General features: G+C 40.3%; 4 protein-coding genes across 5 annotated transcripts; 1 reads left to right on the top strand and 3 right to left on the bottom strand.

Moving 5' to 3' along the window:
* Positions 1-764: 764 nt before the first annotated feature.
* Positions 765-3,048, bottom strand: LOC103975995 (putative H/ACA ribonucleoprotein complex subunit 1-like protein 1). Its single transcript, XM_009391158.3, has 4 exons — positions 2,818-3,048; positions 2,576-2,724; positions 2,380-2,495; positions 765-1,212 (listed from the first exon to the last, which is right to left on the bottom strand). The coding sequence occupies exons 1-4, from the start codon at positions 2,981-2,983 to the stop codon at positions 1,050-1,052; spliced, it is 594 nt and encodes a 197-aa protein (XP_009389433.1). The 5' UTR covers positions 2,984-3,048; the 3' UTR covers positions 765-1,049.
* Positions 3,049-3,606: 558 nt separating this feature from the next.
* Positions 3,607-11,028, bottom strand: LOC135601050 (pumilio homolog 3-like). Its single transcript, XM_065094173.1, has 6 exons — positions 10,835-11,028; positions 8,262-10,248; positions 8,007-8,169; positions 4,805-4,968; positions 4,257-4,515; positions 3,607-4,175 (listed from the first exon to the last, which is right to left on the bottom strand). Exons 2-6 carry the CDS (start codon positions 10,037-10,039, stop codon positions 4,068-4,070), a joined length of 2,472 nt encoding a protein of 823 aa, XP_064950245.1. The 5' UTR covers positions 10,040-10,248; positions 10,835-11,028; the 3' UTR covers positions 3,607-4,067.
* Positions 11,029-13,441: 2,413 nt separating this feature from the next.
* Positions 13,442-14,857, top strand: LOC103976372 (F-box/kelch-repeat protein At1g57790-like). The gene is made up of 2 exons (XM_018822068.2): positions 13,442-13,714; positions 13,798-14,857. The coding sequence occupies exons 1-2, from the start codon at positions 13,635-13,637 to the stop codon at positions 14,855-14,857; spliced, it is 1,140 nt and encodes a 379-aa protein (XP_018677613.2). The 5' UTR covers positions 13,442-13,634.
* A 190-nt stretch (positions 14,858-15,047) lies between these two features.
* LOC135586429 (probable NAD(P)H dehydrogenase (quinone) FQR1-like 1) lies at positions 15,048-16,726 on the bottom strand. 2 transcript variants are annotated; one of them, XM_065094170.1, is made up of 3 exons: positions 16,571-16,726; positions 15,527-16,226; positions 15,048-15,430 (listed from the first exon to the last, which is right to left on the bottom strand). In XM_065094170.1, the coding sequence occupies exons 2-3, from the start codon at positions 16,075-16,077 to the stop codon at positions 15,202-15,204; spliced, it is 780 nt and encodes a 259-aa protein (XP_064950242.1). In that variant the 5' UTR covers positions 16,078-16,226; positions 16,571-16,726; the 3' UTR covers positions 15,048-15,201. The 2 variants fall into 2 exon arrangements, with proteins under 2 accessions (XP_064950242.1, XP_064950243.1); XM_065094171.1 differs by lacking the exon at positions 16,571-16,726 and adding an exon at positions 16,372-16,521.
* Between the last annotated feature and the right edge of the window lie 791 nt (positions 16,727-17,517).

Genomic DNA, 17,517 nt, shown 5'->3' with positions numbered 1-17,517 from the left:
ACGTGGCCTTGATAATTAATTGGGTTCAGAATACTAGTATTTAGAACGACGCCCCAAAAACTGTCCGGGTGATGTCCACATCCTAAGAAATTTGAGGGATGACTCAGCCAGTCCAAGAAACCTTTTATATGACGGTTGATCGGTCCGAGTTTTGGTAGGAATACGCGGTTTTTAGGAGACCGCGTGGCTGGATAAGAACACATGACGCGAAGGAGCCGCTGGTTGGAATAAGCAAGTGGTGAATAGTTTTGGTCCATTTCACGAAGATATATGCATATGACTAGTATTATTAATTACTAAAAAGAAAAATTATCATCAAGATCATACGTACCAAGTTATCCCCGGACCGGTAGAAGCCTCATGACCGTATCGTCGCCTTTTACTAAAGAAAACCATGTGCTGGCCAGTTCAAGAAACATGTGCCAATTTCTTGGAGGGTTACCCTTCACAAAAGGGTCGAGTTTTTAAGGGCCCATCAATCCAATTTTAAGATCTTGTCGACTAAGGAATTTAGCTGACTCGACCAACTCATTGCTCAAGGGAATTGGGATTTGTATGTATTCATTTGGTTCATTCGGACCAACATCACGATTGTATTATGTAACAACTTTGAATACGAGAAATATAACTAATCGACGATTACTTGAGTCCACCTAGGACTCCATCATACTTGCATCATCCAGAAACGACAGTAAAAACAAATGCAAGTTGCAGGATCCCAGGGGAAGTTTCGGCATGCTTTACAAAAAGGCATGCCTTATGGCTGATCCAACCATCACATGAAATCTTAATAAAATCGAGGAAATTAGGAGGATACAACATAAAGTTACTCAGGAAAATATTGCTAATGAAAGCATATCAAAGTTGGTGCAGTTTTTTTGTTTTTTGTTTTTTTTTTTGGGAAAAGCTAAATCCTGGAGCTATTCCATGTTGTTCCGGTAGAATTGTGAAACTTGCATTTGAGCATGGGCAGGAAGAAAGGATGTTAACTGAATAGGGGCAGAGGGATTTTGCTCTAAGATTGCTGCAATGCTTGCAAGCATTTTGCCCTAAAACCTACCACGGCCTCTAAAACCACCACGCCCGCCTCCTCTTGGAGGCCCGCCTCTACCGCCCCTAGGACCACCTCTTCCACGGAAGCCTCCGCCGCGCCCTCCTCCACGACCTCCTCCTCTGCCGCCACCACGTCCACCTCTAGTTGCTTCTTGTCCCCTGCAACAGGAAATCCAACACAAACAAACCTTTTAGAACAAAAAAAATATTTGAAAATTATTTCAACCTAGGATGAAGACCTAAGAGTTGTTGATTTAAGACCCACATACTTCAGACATAGCAAGCAGCAGAAATCAATATTTGCCCTTTGGTATCTATCAATAAAGTTGCACCTCAAGTAAAACTTCTGACTGAAGGCAACAGAAAAGACGGGAGAAAAGGTGGCAACCATGTCTAAATCTTAACCGGGAATCATAAGATAATAATAATACGTGTGTGGTAAACGGATTGTGAAGAAACATTGGTGTTAAGCCTAAATAGCCAAGCCAGTTTAGGACAGAGTTAGTGCGAGCAATACCAATGGAGTTATTGTTTGCATAAAACCACTTAGTTTCAAACAAAGCTTCCAGCAATTCCCGAGGACATGATACTAGTATGCATATGGAAAAAACAAAGCAAAAGCCGATAAGAACACCATCCATATTCAGAATAGGAAAATCATGCTACTGATGAGCTATAGTCACAACAAAAAATCAAAGTCCCCCTAAATAAGATGGTGACTGTCACCGACGATGTCAAAATGCATAAGGAAGCTACCCCAACCAATGGAGCTGGCTTGTTTTGGATCTTCATGGCAAATCCAAAAGCAAACTAGTCAAAACAATCTTCCAACATGAATTTTATGAATTCTAATAAAAAACCAAACAGATCTGGCACAAAGGAGTTTGTCAGCATATATTTCGCAAAGGAAATAACATTCTTTGAGTCCTCACTTTGTCCTTTCACCAAACTACTTGCACCTCTCTTTTCTCAAAGAGGGAACTCGTTCTACAACCCTGAGTGAACATCACATCTACAAAGCATCCGCATTGTATCTAAATATGTCAAGATAAGTTGAAGAACATTGTCCTACAACTCATTTCAAGCAACTGTCTCGATTTTTTCGTGAAAGAGAAGATATGTAAAGACAACAGCAAGATCAAAGAATATCAAACAAATGCACCAAACTACCCCAATGTCAAAAGAATGCCAATCACATAACTAGGAAAATAAAGGGCATATGAACATGCTACAATAGACCCATAATAAAGCAACACGCATCACCATGCTGAGAAGATACGAAGACGGTCAGTAAATAATCAACGAAAAAGTTGGAATTTGTTATACTTAGGCCTGGGGAGAAATCGTGTCAATGGCAATAGCTTTGCAGGGTCGATGTAGAACTTGTCACCGGGTGAATACGAAGTTGCAATTATCCCTTCCAGCATCTTGATCGAGAAATGCTGAAGGAGGGTACAAAAGACATGATAAAGCCACGATCAAACTGAAAATGCGTGGAGTACTCAGAAGATAAATGAGTTACCGCTTCATTTATGGGCCCAAAGATCTCATCCACCTTTCCGATCTGAGTTTTGTTCTGCAAATATATTGGGGCATTGAAGTAAGGTATCTTCTCGTTGGTGAGCTTCGTGACGGCGTCTCCTTCACAAGCGTGGAGGAAACTAGAAATCTCTACACAAAAATACACGTCGATCGTCACAGCATTTCGGAATAATCAAGTCTATTCCACAAGAAAACTGAGGATTAAGAGGTCGATATATGCACCTACGACTTCCGCGGGAGGGCCTTCGTCATAGCCACCTCCACGGCCCCTGCCGCCGCCGCGCCCGCCGAACCGCCCACCTCTGCCACCGCCACGACCCCCATCGCGGCCCCTGAAACCCCCATCACGGCCTCTGAAACCCCCTCCACCACCCCTCGGAGGCCGCATGCTCGTCGCCGATGTCCGCCGCCTACAAACTGGGTGGAGATCTCCTCTCTTCCGCCGTCGGGATTTAGGTGTATCGAGTTCGGGCTCTAGGTTTAAAGCGCTTAGGGTTTAAGAAATACCTTTGAGAGACCAAACTGACCTCTCTCATTCTTAACACTAGCCATGTGTCATAAGGGTGTTTCCGTCATTTGAGCGATAAAGGCCTTATTGGGTTCGAGCACTAGTGGTGGAGTGGATTCCAGCCGGTCAAGTTCGATAGGTTCGAACAGTTCATGGGTCAGAAAACTTGGACCCAGAAACTGGAAATATTTGCAAGGATCAATTGCGATATCAGCAATTGCAGGTACAATCGTTGGATACACGCTTTATAATTGTTATTTGTTTTTGCAAGTAAGATAAAGTGACAACCTTATTAATAGTGTAAGAGAAGAGAACAATGTTAGAGAACGAGAATATGTGGAGTGTTAAAGGGCACAGAGGAAACATGTTCAATTTTGAAGTGCAACCTATCATACAAGTGTGACATATCATATTTCAGATTATAGATCACAAGTGTAGTTTGTTGAATAAGTAGGGCATGATCACATGTATGTATGCAAGCTTCACATAACTCGTCAGGAAAAAAGAAATAACAGGAGAGAATCTGAGTATGGAATAATTGCTTAAGCTGCATGTTGTTGTTTCGAGACAACCTTCTGTATCATATAACAATGAACAAGGAAGAGTATACAGGAAAGGAATTGCGACAACGGCAAATCATAATCCACCAGACAAATAAATAAACTAAAATAAACAACAATGAGATACTAAACTGTTTCTACATAATCCCCTTGTTAAACAACTACTTTAACATATGCGACAAGTTTGAACCAGAACAAGAAATGCTAGCGTCAACCTGTTTTGCTCATTTAATGTGCCATGGGGCACCCAATTTTGCGGAGTACTAAAAGCTGAATCTTGCGTCTTTCTGACTTATTGCGGTGTTACACATAGATTACATGAACTGCAAAAACTGTTTCCAGTTCCCTGGTTGCACTGTGCAAAATGTCATCAGCTTCCTAATGATCAACCAAAACGATACAAGTTATTTACCATAGTATGCACTGGAGAGTATTTTCTTCCCGTAAGGATGACTACGGAGTGCCACCTCATGGGGCCTAATGGCCTCACTCAAAGTGGCTCGAAGTGGCCCCTGCTCAAGAAGAAAATCGGAACCACATCAGAAATAGAAAAGGAGAAGGCTGTAGTGAAATAAAGTTTTAACTTTTTCAACCTTGCATGCTCTAAGAGCTGATTGGATAACATAATTCCCAAAAGCATCCTGCAAGATATGGTGGAAATAAGGATCACTGATCAATTCCCAAACTATGTTGACACGTCTGTCATTCCCTGCGTGTTTCAAGCACTTCTCCACCACATTGCTACTATATTTTTGTACGGACAAGGTTCCATAATGAAAGTCCAATTGATCGAGTATTCCAGCAGTTGCCCATGGGATCTCTTGAATGAGAATATATTGCACTACATAATTGCTACAAAAATTAAAAGGAAGAAAGCATTAATAGGTATATACATCCGAGGCAAATATTCTCTAAAATGTATCCAACTTGGAAGGCTCAACAATTAGAGGTAATTTTCAGATTTATGACCAAAAGAAATGTTGGACTAATATATGAAAATACCATAGGCATGAATATGAAAAGCATTATCTGAGCAAATCGCAGACATTTTTTTTAAATGTGTAAAAGATGGACAAAAGAATATAATATCATCAAGTATAGAAAGCATTGTAAAACAAATTAAGGAAATTAAGGAGCATACCCGTAAGGGTCCTGAGAAAGATCACAAGCTTCATGTGTCATATTGGATATTAGTCGGAACTTCTGCTCTGTATTCAGATCAGAGATGCATTTCTGAAGCACACAACAACCATGGCGATCCCTTGCTAACTCAATGCCGTTAGCAACTACAGCTTCAAAAAGTAACTACACGGAAAAATTATTAACACCCATAGTAATTGGTAGTAGAAAAGAACCATAAAAATCTTAAAAGTAGTTGAATGAAGACTATTGTAGCTTACTAGTATTACAAACATCAAAATGATCAGCTTCCACATATAGACATATTAAATTGATCACTTGAACAAAAGAGAGTCAAGGTTGATTGGATAATTTTGAAGCAACTAAGAACATAAAAAATAAGGCAGTGGATTAGATCTCCAGTTAGTCAATAAACAAATAATGATACTTGCCAACCAACAAATACCATGAACATCACAGTATTCACACAAATTCCTTGAACTGCAGGAAAATGATTTTGCCAAACAATGGGCATACGCTGGAAGTTCAACTGTGCCAAAACATGTGGATCAACATGTAAGCATGTCACTGACATGGTACATACTGACAACAATAAAACCCTTAGTTCAAAAGATAGTTCTGATGATTGTCTAATGGTCTTCTAGATGTTTTGCTTATATTTTTCTACATCTCCAGAAATCTACATTCCTGAAATACTAGATCATCAGATCTAGTATGAGAAAGTTCAAGATTTGGAAAGTGATATATATTCTTAATAACTATCCATATTGCAGTTGGAGGAGACACATAGCAACTGAGTTAATTCAGTGTTTTTTGCCTTGCTACCAATATGACATACTTGTCGGTCTAGATAATACATGGATTAATTGCAAATTAACTGTCATCATGCTTTGGGCTAACCAAACGAACATTACTTTCAAACAAGAGCTGGATCTATAATTAACAAGTTGAGAAATAGTCTAGAGCAAGGTTTGTCGTGTCATGGTATATCGCCCAGTAAGAGCGATACGCTCCGATTCGACAGTGGGCCGATATGTGAACCACCCTGAAACAAAAACGAAGGGGCGGTTTAATTGTTGGAGTGGCATGACATGTTACTGTGCTGGATTAGAGAAGAAATGGCACAGAAGCAGCAAGCGTCATCCATTCCACACGATGTTGTGCACATAGTAGTCACGTACCATTAATGTGCTAGGTGTTATATGCTACATATCAGTATAGTGTTTGAATCCAACTAATGCACTTTGTTGACATAATAAAGCTGGAATACATGAGCTTGCATTAGCAGTGGCTGCAGCTGGAAGACAAAAATCATTGCAGAATTGAGATCAATGGAAATTAGCCTAAACGATGTCATAACACTTCCAGCAAAGTTTTGAGGTCTTTGTAGATCTTGGATGATGGCAAAAGTCCAAGCTTTTTGGACAATTCCTTGTGTGAATATCAAAGCAGCTTACAAACTGAATGAAAGAGTAATGCTCTAAGCCTTCATGAAAGATGTCTTATAAATTTCTGTTAACTTTCTTTTTCACCGAACATCACACAGAAATAGAGCATATAATAAAGGTATGAATTGAGACTTCAAAGTAACAATTTCCAATTATCAACTGATCAAACTTTGGTCTTTGGGTCAGGTCAATCCTACAATTCATAGATGGAAGAGAAATATTTTCCCAGACAGTCAGGGCCTGCTATCTTAGAAGAGGCAGGGCTAACATCTTTGGGGCTCATACTACCTCCATCCTTCTCCATTCACCACAGATCACCATATTAGACAACAAGAATAGGCTTGATGTAAGAAGCTGTATTCCCAAGGGACAAATAATAACAAAAATTGCAGAACTAATTATTCACATCTCATTGAACATGCTTTAATTCTAAGGTATGCCCAATGCATGTGGCCTAAAGTTAATGTAATTAGCATTACCTTCTTAGATAAAGAGACTATTTGTGTGACTCTAATCTTTGTAATCCAAGTCGTAAAACAACGACCTTACCATTGTACCAAGCCACATGCTTTGGTTTTAAGGCATTGTAAAATATTTCAAACTAACAGACAATGGTAAACAAGATGGATACTATAATAATATCTTTCTAATTTGAAGTTCATCATCCACAAAAAAATATCATATTAAAAGCCATGTATAGCGTCCGAAGTGCCAACCAAGGAATCTAAAAGATGAAAATGGGAAACATCCATGCTCCCATATGTAATTAACAAGCATATGCAACTAGACACTTACTCATGGTATATTTCACATGTCTTGGCATGATAGAGGTGACAAATGTTGTCAGTCTCTTGCCATTAACATGGAAGTGCGAGTAACAATACACTATTGGCATGACTAATACTATATATAAATATTCATAATCCACCAAGGATAAGCACACGGTTGACATCCAAATTATCTATGACTTCATTTGTCATAATCGCCTAAAAGCAACAATCATATCAGACATTTAATATTATAGTAGAGTTTCATTTTCTTGTGATATTTGTATTTGGTAGTCTATAGTCATAAAATTTCTATCATATGAAATATTTTACTTTCAACAATTAGACCGGTGATACACCAGACTCACTTACCAAAGGTTGAGGATTCAAAATCTTATCCGATATATTTTTTGAATATGTTAGCTAGATTAGTTGGTAAAAACTTTGACAATTTATTGCATGATCCTAGGCTTAAATCCCACCTTCACCACTTACCTTTCACCAAAAAAAAAAAAAGAAAAAAACTTTACTTTCCTAAATTTTTAGTTCATCTATTCAATAAGGGGTTGTTTCACTAAAATGGATGGATTAAATAAATTGTTTTGGAGTATCCTATCCTTCTTCTATGTTATATTCCCTTTAGATATAGGACTATTCCTGTTAGGTTTTGTTTCAACTACTTATTTTTCAGATTCACAGTGAACGGCAAACAGAAGAAATCCTGAACTGACCTCATTTGCATTCTAAAATTACAAAAAAAGAACAATTATTACGTTGTATAGATATCAAAAGATCTATGTAGCATAATATGGGGAATGTAGAAGGACAACATCATTGTATTGTATACCTTTTCAACACATGTAACTATGACTCTTTTAACATTTCTAATATAAAAAATAATATCAATTCCTTTGCAATTTAAAAATAGAACTGTACAGAAACAAAAGAGAAGACAAAAAAGAAAATTAACTAAATAAAAGTTTCTTGCCTCTTTGTGTTCATCAGGAAGGTGTTGCAGGCAGCGCTGTGCAACGTGACTGCCATTGTTGTTCTTTATCAATGACACAATGTATGGTCTTAGAGTGGAGACAATCAAGGAATACTGCTCTGGAGTTTTGATAGTTTCAATTATCTTTTGTATGACACGAGTCCTGCAGTTGGTAGTAGAAAACAACAGGGTCACAGAAAAAGGAACTATATAGGATAAAGTTTAACAGCATCAAATTACAAATAAGAAACATACCCATGCTGATTGCACGATATCTGAAAGAGTTCGCTATCTCCATCAGAAATTTTACGAAGTAACTTTGTAATTTGCTCCTCATTACAAACTTTGATCAGCTTTTGGATAAGATAGTTCCCAAAAATATCAGTCATCAGTTCAACAACATGATCAATGATCTCAACAAAGATCTTATAAATATCTTCATAATTTCCTTCCTCAAATATCTTTTGCAAGAAGCGGCAACCATTTTGATCCTTAGCTAATATATGTATTTGTCCAATTACATTGTCAAGTGAACAATATTTTAGATATGGTGAATTCAGATCATATTTGTCATCAGCAATATTGGAAAACGAACCACGGCTTCTCTGAACACCCAAGTAGGGGATTCCATCACACCGAACAAGACCACTGTTAACGTAATTAAAAGATACCTCCCTCCTAGAGTTGCCACCATGTTCTGGAAATTGATTATTTCCCATAGAACCAGATTTAAGAGTTTGTCGAGAATTCACTCCATGAGACATTGTCAACTTTTTTCTGGGAAATGTTTGTTTACTGAATCTGTTTGAAACATTATATCCACCATAATCTGTGCCAGGAAAATATAAACCACAAGAAGATGGTAACTTCTGTGCTTGAGGAATTAGACAGCTCTGCAGTTGGCTAGAAAATTCATTAAGGTGGTTTCTACTGACATCACCGCTCAGCAAAGAGGGATCCAACTGATTATATCTCCTGTTACCCACAATTTCATCCTCATAATATGATTGTGATGCATTCCCCGACGGCGGCTCAGTTTCTGAGTTTCTCCTTCTTTGAATATGCACTTCTAGATGATGACTATTAGGCTGTTGTAGGTAATGAGGGTGGCTTTTATAGTTACTCTCATTCTCCATTCCGTACCACGCTATATTGGAGTTTCTTAGATGCTGATTAGGTGTATAAGCATGGGATGGTGCATCCATGTAATACTGATGCTGGAATGATGAAGCCGGAAATTTAATCCCCTCAGCCAGAACACCAGGAAGGACATAAGTCTGCGTATCTGCCTTTACAGGCATAACAGCAGAGTGGCCTTGGAAGCTTGGCCATTGTTCTCTACGACCATCCAATACACTCGGTACTTGGCTCCTTGAGTCATGAAAATTGGGCTTCAGGGATCTTACATCATGATGTCCATCTACTATCCTACATTGTTTATTAGGCACATTCTTAATGATGAAAGCAGAGTAACCTTTCGATTCTGGATTGGGCAGACAGTCCCCATTTAGCATGCCAGGTGACGGAACCCTTTCTGTGGAATCCAGTCCAGAAAAACACTTGTTCAGGCATGCTGTTTGATTGCCGTCCAATGATAAAGCATGACTAACTGAACTTTGATTGTGCTCCAAAAATGTATTACTTGAATTCGATGCGATCCTATCCTGAAAACTCAAAACCTGGAATGCTGAAGTCAGCGACTGATCATCTGGCAAGCTTGATGCATCCTGATCGACATTCACAGTCAATGTTCCATGGTAGTCATGAGAATCGTCCTTCTGATCCGATGGTGCCTTAGACATGGTGAAGTTGTCGTCCGAAGAGATGATATCATAATCTTTCCAAGCCTGAAGAGTACTGAATGGGTCACGTAAGTAACTTGAAGCAGAAGACCTCCTAACTTCAAATAAGGAGATTGGTTCAAAGCCTTGAATAGATTCTCTGGTGCAAGTATATCCTGTAGTAGCATCTGGTGTCTCTTCAAGAATCTTGTGAAACTCATGACAATCTTCATTGGTTGCTCCTGCTTCCATATTGGAACCGAAAGGAGTTTGATTTCTCCAATGCGTACAAAGTAAAGTCTGCACTTGTGCAGTTGCAGAACAGGAAATAACTCCTCTCACTAATGCAGAACCAGAACTCCTGCTACACTGGAACAAAGATGTGTCCAGATAAAGAAATCCTAACTACAAAGTAAAGCAGAGCACATCTTACATTGATAGAGAAAACATTCATCATCCATCTGTCAGAACCATGGTCAAGTATTATTAAACAATTCAGAAGAATATTCCAATGCAAACAAATGCTAGAACAGCAACAGATGATAACCAGTCGATTGCAAAATCTAACCAAATCCCTAAATCTCTGTTTCACAAATTTCTAGATGTTGGAAAAAAATAACATGTGCATAAATCTACTTCTCAACACAATAATGCTGCAGAACGTTAGTTTAGAAAGGTTCACATATGAAGAAAGAGGTGTGAATAAGAACGTTGCAACATTTAGTCCAACTCATATACAATCCCGCAGCAAAACAATAATCTAACACAAAATTGAGTTTGAACTCGGTAACCCCCATCACATCCGATCAAATGCACGAGGATCGCAGCGACCCCTAAAACCCTGATCACCCGCTAGGATAAAGAAAAGAAAAGATAAATCCAAACTTTCGACGACGAAACCAAGAACACAGATGAAAAAGAAAAGATCCGACTCAGATCAGAACAAAAGAACACAGCGAACAGGGGCAAGAAACGCTCAGATAAGCAGATAGCACATCGATCAGGGCATAAGAAAGGGGGCGACGAGAGAATAAGGCGAAGCGTTACCAAGCCATCGCCTCGGAGGGAATTCCAAGAGCGAACGAGATCGAGAGACGGGTTTGTGTGCTTAATAGGGACGGGAAGAGACGGGATTGGGGAGAAGAAGCGGCGTGGCGGAGGACGAGAGGTGATAAAGGTGGGGTTTTTGTTCAATGGAGCAGCGAAGTAATCTCCTCTTCCCCTTCGCCTACTCCTTTCCAAATCCTATCGACTCCTACGTGGGCAGGGCAGTGACCGAGTAAGAGAAGAGCAAGGCAGAGCACATAGTATGCATGTGCATGCATGTTTGCATGGGTTTCTTGGGTTTTGGTTTGTGTTTGTGGAGGCATCCTGTATTCTCTTTTTATTTCATCAGAAATAATATATATATGTATATATAATTAAGCATATGATTAGAATATAATTGATTAATATGAAATAATGGAATATAATAATCCAATCTTAAAGCCTTCTAACAATATTGTTCCAACCTGGCAGCTGGGTGAGGTTAGATGCTTGCCGGTGTGTGTCCCTCAACATGCTCTATGTGAACAAGATGGGTGCATTAATGGGTAGTCAAAGGACAGTGAGAAGCAAGCCATGCATCCTACGTATATGATGGCGTTACTTCTTTTAGGTTCCTTCCTTGCTCACTACTTTGGTTGTATGTGAGGATCAAAGAAAGGAAGGGCCTCATGTGCATGCATGACAACCGCAGTAACTTATCTACTAACAAGAAATAAAAAATAAATATGAGATTCGATTGTAATATTATGTTATCAACTTATATATTCGACTTTCGATCGAACAATATTTTGAGCTCTTAAATTTTTGATGAGTGTATCTTGAAATTTGACCAAAAGATAGGGAAGATGTTGGCTTAATTAATTGCTATGATGTCATGTACTTGTTGTGTATGTTCCAATTACAATAAACTAATTCATGGTCAGTGGTGATTTAAGAAAGGAAAATACTATGCAATTAGCAAGCAATGAGGGTGGAAAAGAGAACAGGGGACCATGAGAATTGATCTTACTTGGACCTCAATGTCTAACTTCTTGGAAAGAGTGGGTACAAAGAGAAAGTGCAGGGAATAAAGATGGGTATTTCATTACTTGCTTTACAATGACTAGAGAGAGAGAGAGAGAGAGAGAGAGATCATTTAAGGAGAGACAGAGTATGTTAATTTTCTCACGAGAATAAGTAACTTGACATTGAAGGCACTTAATGTACAATAATGAAGCTGGTGGTCTTTATAGCAGTAGTTGCTGAAGGATGAAATGGCTGGAAGGATTCAAAATAGATGCAAATATAATTCAATTACTTGTTTCATAAAAGGTGAGACAGAAGCAATTGTTGCATTCAGGGGACCATTTCACTTTACATAATAGCAATAGGTTCTGATCTATTCAAAACAGAACTATAATTTGCTTATAATTTTCTACTATCAAATTTCAAAAGAGAGTTTTTTTGGTAAAATTGTATTCAGAAGTTCTAAAAGTTAAATTGACTACAATCAAATTTCTAACAAAAACTATGTTTTTTCTAATAAAAAGCAATCAAATTGGCTTCCCTCCTAAATTTTCTTAGTATTGTTTTCTGAAAGAGAAATGGTAGTTCATATAAATATTGTCAGAGTATAAATGTATGCTTCAAAATCCACCTTTATGATATAATGCAGATGATTTTTACATGTACAAGGTCAAGCAATCTGTCAAATTAACAATTCAATTGTGTTTAACACTTCTGAGGTCAATCTGAAATCCCATGATAATTTTTAGAAGAATTATTATATATTTTTAAAATTTTTGATCAAACTGAGTTCAGTCTAATCATCAAAATAATTTAGCTTCTTTTTATATTTATATATATATATCTCACTATTTGAGGTCTTCATTGCTCTTGAAGGCCAGACACTTTGTGGGACCAAGTTGGAGCCACTGCTGCAGCCTTCTGATCAATAGCATAATTCTGAAGGACCATAAAAGTCAATGACCAAATACAAAGTCCACTGGTGAGAATATTTTGTCAAATGTGTTGGTATCTTGGTTGATTTAGTCTCATCATGCCTCTGACTTGTTCCTGAATGTTTATGTTGACTCATGCTAGATAAATATTTAGCATTGTCAACAAATATATATATTCTGTGACAACAGAAAGATTGTCACATGAGATTCTATTTCTGTGAGAAAGATTGTATCTTAAAACAGTGTAGTTAAGAGATGAGCAGAAGATCATCCTAAACATCCAATTGTTAGAGCAAGATTGACAACATAATTGAGCTGTAACAAAGTGCAATCATTTACTTTCCTTTTATCAGATTAGCATCCACTGATTTCTGATTTCTGATGAAGTTAGATTCAACTTCTATTTCGGAGGATTTGATTTTGAGAATCCAATCAAATTAAGTATCCTTATATATGACCTATAATTTTGCAATAGAGAAAATTATGAGAGAGATTTAGAGATCGAGGAATTAGCAGATCGATTGACACAGTGAAGTGAATAAGATATTCACTTTTGATGTATCTTATATTTTACTGTTTCTCAATTTGGTTGATAGGGTCAATTACATTATGATAGATTATGAATGATATATGGAGGAAACTTTCAATCAATATAGAATCTGTCCAACGGAAATCGAACGTATGCTTCGACAATCTTGGCTACATCTTCTGATCGAAGATACGGTTCGAAAATTTTGGCTAAATCTTCTGAAAAATCACGGAGATCAAGGACTTCAAATTTGCATCAGAAACTTAATACAGAGACAACGATCTCCTGGAGAAGTCTTCCTTCTCTTGTGCTGATCGGAGTTGATGTTGAGATGATGAAGGAATGGCACGGCAATCCGCAGTTCGACGTCTTACTGCAGAATCTGAGGAGAAAAAGAAGCAAGATCGCAAGGTACGTTTGAGACTGCAAGCTATGCTTTTGTGTTGTCGTTGTTTGTCTCGTTCGCTGCACCGATTTCGATCCATTTCTGTCAGTTCGGCGTCGACAAAATCTGCTCGAGACGACAGGGAATGGCCAGATCTCCCCAAGGACATCGTCGACATCATCGTGATGCGTCTGTCGACGAAGGACTACGCCCGGTTCGCTTCCGTGTGCCGGAGCTGGCGGCCCTGCATGCACCCCGACGCCCGCCCGATGTGCCTCATGCTGCTCCGCTGGAGCGACGGGGCATGCAACGTGTTCGATCCCTCCTCGCGCCGGAGGATCAACTACGACGCCGAGTTCCCCGAGCTCGCTCGATCTCAGATCCTCTACTGCAGGGACGGGTGGCTGCTGCTCAAGCGGTGGGCCACCGACAAGCTCTTCTTCTTCCACCTCGGCACGAGATCGCGCTCGAACGTGCCTTATCACCCCCGCATGACGCCTCGCCTCGCCGCCTTCTCGTCGCCGCCGTTGTCCGGGGACTGCGTGGTGGTCGTCCTCGACGACCTCTGCAGAATCTTCACCTGGCGGTCGTTCGACTCGGAGTGGCGACTCCACGGGACGAGGATCAAGTACAAGTCGAACCTCGTGCCGTGCGGCCGCCACTTCCATTGCCTCTGCCAAGACGGGCAGCTGGGCACCCTCGACGCAGCCGACAAGAAGTGGTCCGTCCGCGACATGCCGGCGGCCAGGGAGCTGATGTTGTCGGAGGGGACAGAAGCCGGCCGGCATTACCTTGCCGAGTTCGACGGAGGCCTCTACATGGTCTTCGTCAGTGCGCGACGAAGGCACGTGAGGGTGTTCAAGATGCGCCGGGCGGGGGCCACGGAGGAGATCGAGATGCTGGGGAACCGGACGATCTACATCAGTGCGGGGGCGGCGCACATGGCGATGGCTCCGTCGAAGGAGATGGGCAACAGGATCTACTTCCCCACGCGAGGCTCGTCTAGGGGATCGATACACTACTATTGCATGGTGAAGCGAAGGTATAGTTACAGTGTAGATTTTGTGATGCCGAGGAAGCTACATGAACTGTATGAGAGTAACATCGAGCGTGTTTGGATTGATGTCGGGTGGAAAAGTCCAAAGGAATTCGAGCAGTTTGGGAGATGAACTTTCCGAGTAAGTGTTTAGTTTGATTAGTTGATGATCGATCTGACACTTCATGAATCTTAGCTATGATAAAACCTATTAATCTTCTCCGATCTTTTGTTCATCCCGTGGAAGCAGAGAGGAAGAACCTCGAGCACATAAACACGTCCAAGAACAGTGCTCTGCAAAACACAGGCAGAATACATGGAGCTAATAAACAGAGCATATGAATCTGTTTTTTGGACACAAACAATATGCAAATACAAAATATAAAGACATCAGAAAACACAAAGAAAAAGCAGATAATACACGACGACAAAGGTCTGGGAATCACAGTCTGCCAGTAGAGATTATGAGCAGATAAATCATGTATAATTCAGTCTCTTGACAATGGAAGCCATATACTTCCCCTGGTACTCAGCAAGAGCGAGCTCCACTTCATTAGGTTGCCTCGTGCCATCTCCGGCAAAAGTACCAGCACCATATGGAGAACCACCTCTGAGTTCATCTATCTTGAACATATCAGCTCCGAAGGTGTATCCAACAGGAACGAAGAGCATTCCATGATGTGCCAATTGGGTGATTGCAGTCCAACTGTCCAAATTAAAATGATAAACAAATGTATCGTATTAGACACAGATTAACATTCAAAGTGTATCAGACAGAAACGAATGGGAGAGATGATCTTACGCAGTGGTTTCTTGCCCTCCTCCTTGTGTCCCAGTGCTCACGAAGAGTCCGGCAGGCTTCCCTGCGAGCTTCTGCTCCCTCCATAGCTGTCCGGTAGAATCAAAGAATGCCTTGATCTGAGCTGCCATGCACCCATACCTCGTCGGAAACCCGAACAGTATCCCATCTGCGTCGGCCAGCTCTGAGGCAGCTATCACTGGAATTGCTGGATCCTTGGGAGGAGCAAGCATCTTCTCCAAGACGTCCGATGGGAGGGTCTCTGCAACACGATACAGGACACCCTCCACACCTTCGGTGCCATCCACCCCCTTCTTAATCTGCTTTGCGAGGGCCTCAACGTGGCCGTACATGGAGTAGAACACGATGAAGATCTTGAGCTTGCGCTCCACAGCCAGCGGCGGTACAGCAGGTTCGACGATCTCTGCACTGCCTTCGGTCTTCTCCTGGGCGGGGACGTGAGCGTTGCTCTCAACGGTGGTTGCTTTATCTGAGGCTATCCCTGGCCCTCGCTGCCGCCTCTTGCTCTGGAAGCAACCTCCTCCTTTCCCCATTTGTCCCTAATCTCCCGTTAATAGTAGCAGAACTCCAGTTCTTGTATGATTGCTTCTTCCAATCACACGAAATTGCTTTTTTCCAAGTTCAAGAATTCTATTTTTCTTGTAGATTTCGACCCGTAGCGATCCAATTTGCCTCAGCACTCCTAGAAAAAGAGAACACCCGATCGATATCCAACAGAGGGCCTCAAATCTACTCAGGGAAAAGAAAAAAGAACGTAAAATGTTCTTATTTCGACCGATAGACACTGAATCTACTCGATTCAGCTGTCGACGGGGAAAAATTCTCACCTCGAGCGAAAACGCAAACCGAAACAAAAACCAAAGAAGAACGCTTTCGAGGAGATATTCAACTCAGACAAAGCTAATCGAATTTTCATCGGGATGGAAGAAAAGGGGTCTCAGTGATATAAATCCTTTCAAAGCGGAAACAAATCCTGATGATTCTATGCATATCGATCGGAAAATGGCTTCTAAACTCGATTCTTACCCCAAGATTTCCATGGGGGAGGTGCCGCCACGACCTCCCGCGGCGTTCCGAGATGCGAATCGCGTCGGGCTTCCTTCGGTCGTCCTCTAACCACCGTCTTGCTTGAAGTGTTGGAGCTCCTCGCACCGCTGTCTTGTTGACCTTCCAGAAGGTTTGACGACGGGGATACTATGCCACTGACCACCGTCGACAGGATCGACTGCCGGGACTGCGTACGATACATGAAATTAGCCTATGATCAAACGAAACGTGTTCATTTTCTGGTTTGGCAAAGATGCCGCTGGCGTCAGCTTTTCTGGTCGGGTCCGGTTGGAACAATCTGTCCCCATCTCAATCCATCCGATCTCATCACGTGTTGTGATTCCTTTTTACCTCAAGTGGTTGCGAACGTTAGAAATTAAAACAGTTTTTGAAAGTATTTTTATATTCAATTTATTAACTAAATTTGGTCTTTTTGTTCTGAAACGGATGCAAAGGAAACAATAAAGGAAATGTTTGTGTGATTCGTTTCTTGCTTGAAGTGGTTTCGTACATTGAAAATTAAAAATAATTTTTGGAAGTGTTTTTATGCTTAGATCAATTAATTAAGAAACGAATCATAAAATATTTTTATAATTTCTTTTTTGCCTGAAGTAGTTTCGAACTTTGGAAATTAAAAATATTTTTTATGTTTAGATTAATTAATCGAATTGGGCCATTTCATTCTGTCATGGTGTCGAGGGAAACAAGAAAGTACTTTTGTGATTCTTTTTTACTATAAGTGATTTCGAAGTTTAGAAATTAGAAACGATTTTCGAAAGTGTTTTTATGTTTAGATCAATTAACTGAATTGGCCTTTTCGTTTTGTCGTGCTGAGGGAAAGGAGAAACAGATTAAAAAGTGTTTTTATGATTTGTTTTTGCCTGAATGGTTTCGTAACTTCAAAAATTGAAAACAGTTTTCGGAAG

Source organism: Musa acuminata, chromosome BXJ1-2 (genome assembly GCF_036884655.1).
Source record: "Musa acuminata AAA Group cultivar baxijiao chromosome BXJ1-2, Cavendish_Baxijiao_AAA, whole genome shotgun sequence".
In the NCBI taxonomy this organism is placed as follows: domain Eukaryota; kingdom Viridiplantae; phylum Streptophyta; class Magnoliopsida; order Zingiberales; family Musaceae; genus Musa; species Musa acuminata.
The sequence above is the reverse complement of the archived record's forward strand: the minus strand, read 5'-3'. Positions and strand labels throughout refer to the sequence as shown.

Bases quoted from the DNA above. Each gene is read 5' to 3' on its own strand.
- LOC103975995 (XM_009391158.3), bottom strand. From the start codon at position 2,983: ATGCGGCCTCCGAGGGGTGGTGGAGGGGGTTTCAGAGGCCGTGATGGG. The intron at 2,725-2,817 runs GTGCATATATCG...ATTTTTGTGTAG, and splicing joins CCCTCCCGCGGAAGTCGTAG to AGATTTCTAGTTTCCTCCAC. The intron at 2,496-2,575 runs GTAACTCATTTA...ACCCTCCTTCAG, and splicing joins TTGGGCCCATAAATGAAGCG to CATTTCTCGATCAAGATGCT.
- LOC135601050 (XM_065094173.1), bottom strand. From the start codon at position 10,039: ATGGAAGCAGGAGCAACCAATGAAGATTGTCATGAGTTTCACAAGATT. The intron at 8,170-8,261 runs GTATGTTTCTTA...TACCAACTGCAG, and splicing joins ATATCGTGCAATCAGCATGG to GACTCGTGTCATACAAAAGA. The intron at 4,969-8,006 runs GCAAGAAACTTT...TTTTCCGTGTAG, and splicing joins TTCCTGATGAACACAAAGAG to TTACTTTTTGAAGCTGTAGT.
- LOC103976372 (XM_018822068.2), top strand. From the start codon at position 13,635: ATGATGAAGGAATGGCACGGCAATCCGCAGTTCGACGTCTTACTGCAG. The intron at 13,715-13,797 runs GTACGTTTGAGA...CATTTCTGTCAG, and splicing joins AAAAGAAGCAAGATCGCAAG to TTCGGCGTCGACAAAATCTG.
- LOC135586429 (XM_065094170.1), bottom strand. From the start codon at position 16,077: ATGGGGAAAGGAGGAGGTTGCTTCCAGAGCAAGAGGCGGCAGCGAGGG. The intron at 15,431-15,526 runs GTAAGATCATCT...TAATTTGGACAG, and splicing joins GGAGGGCAAGAAACCACTGC to TTGGACTGCAATCACCCAAT.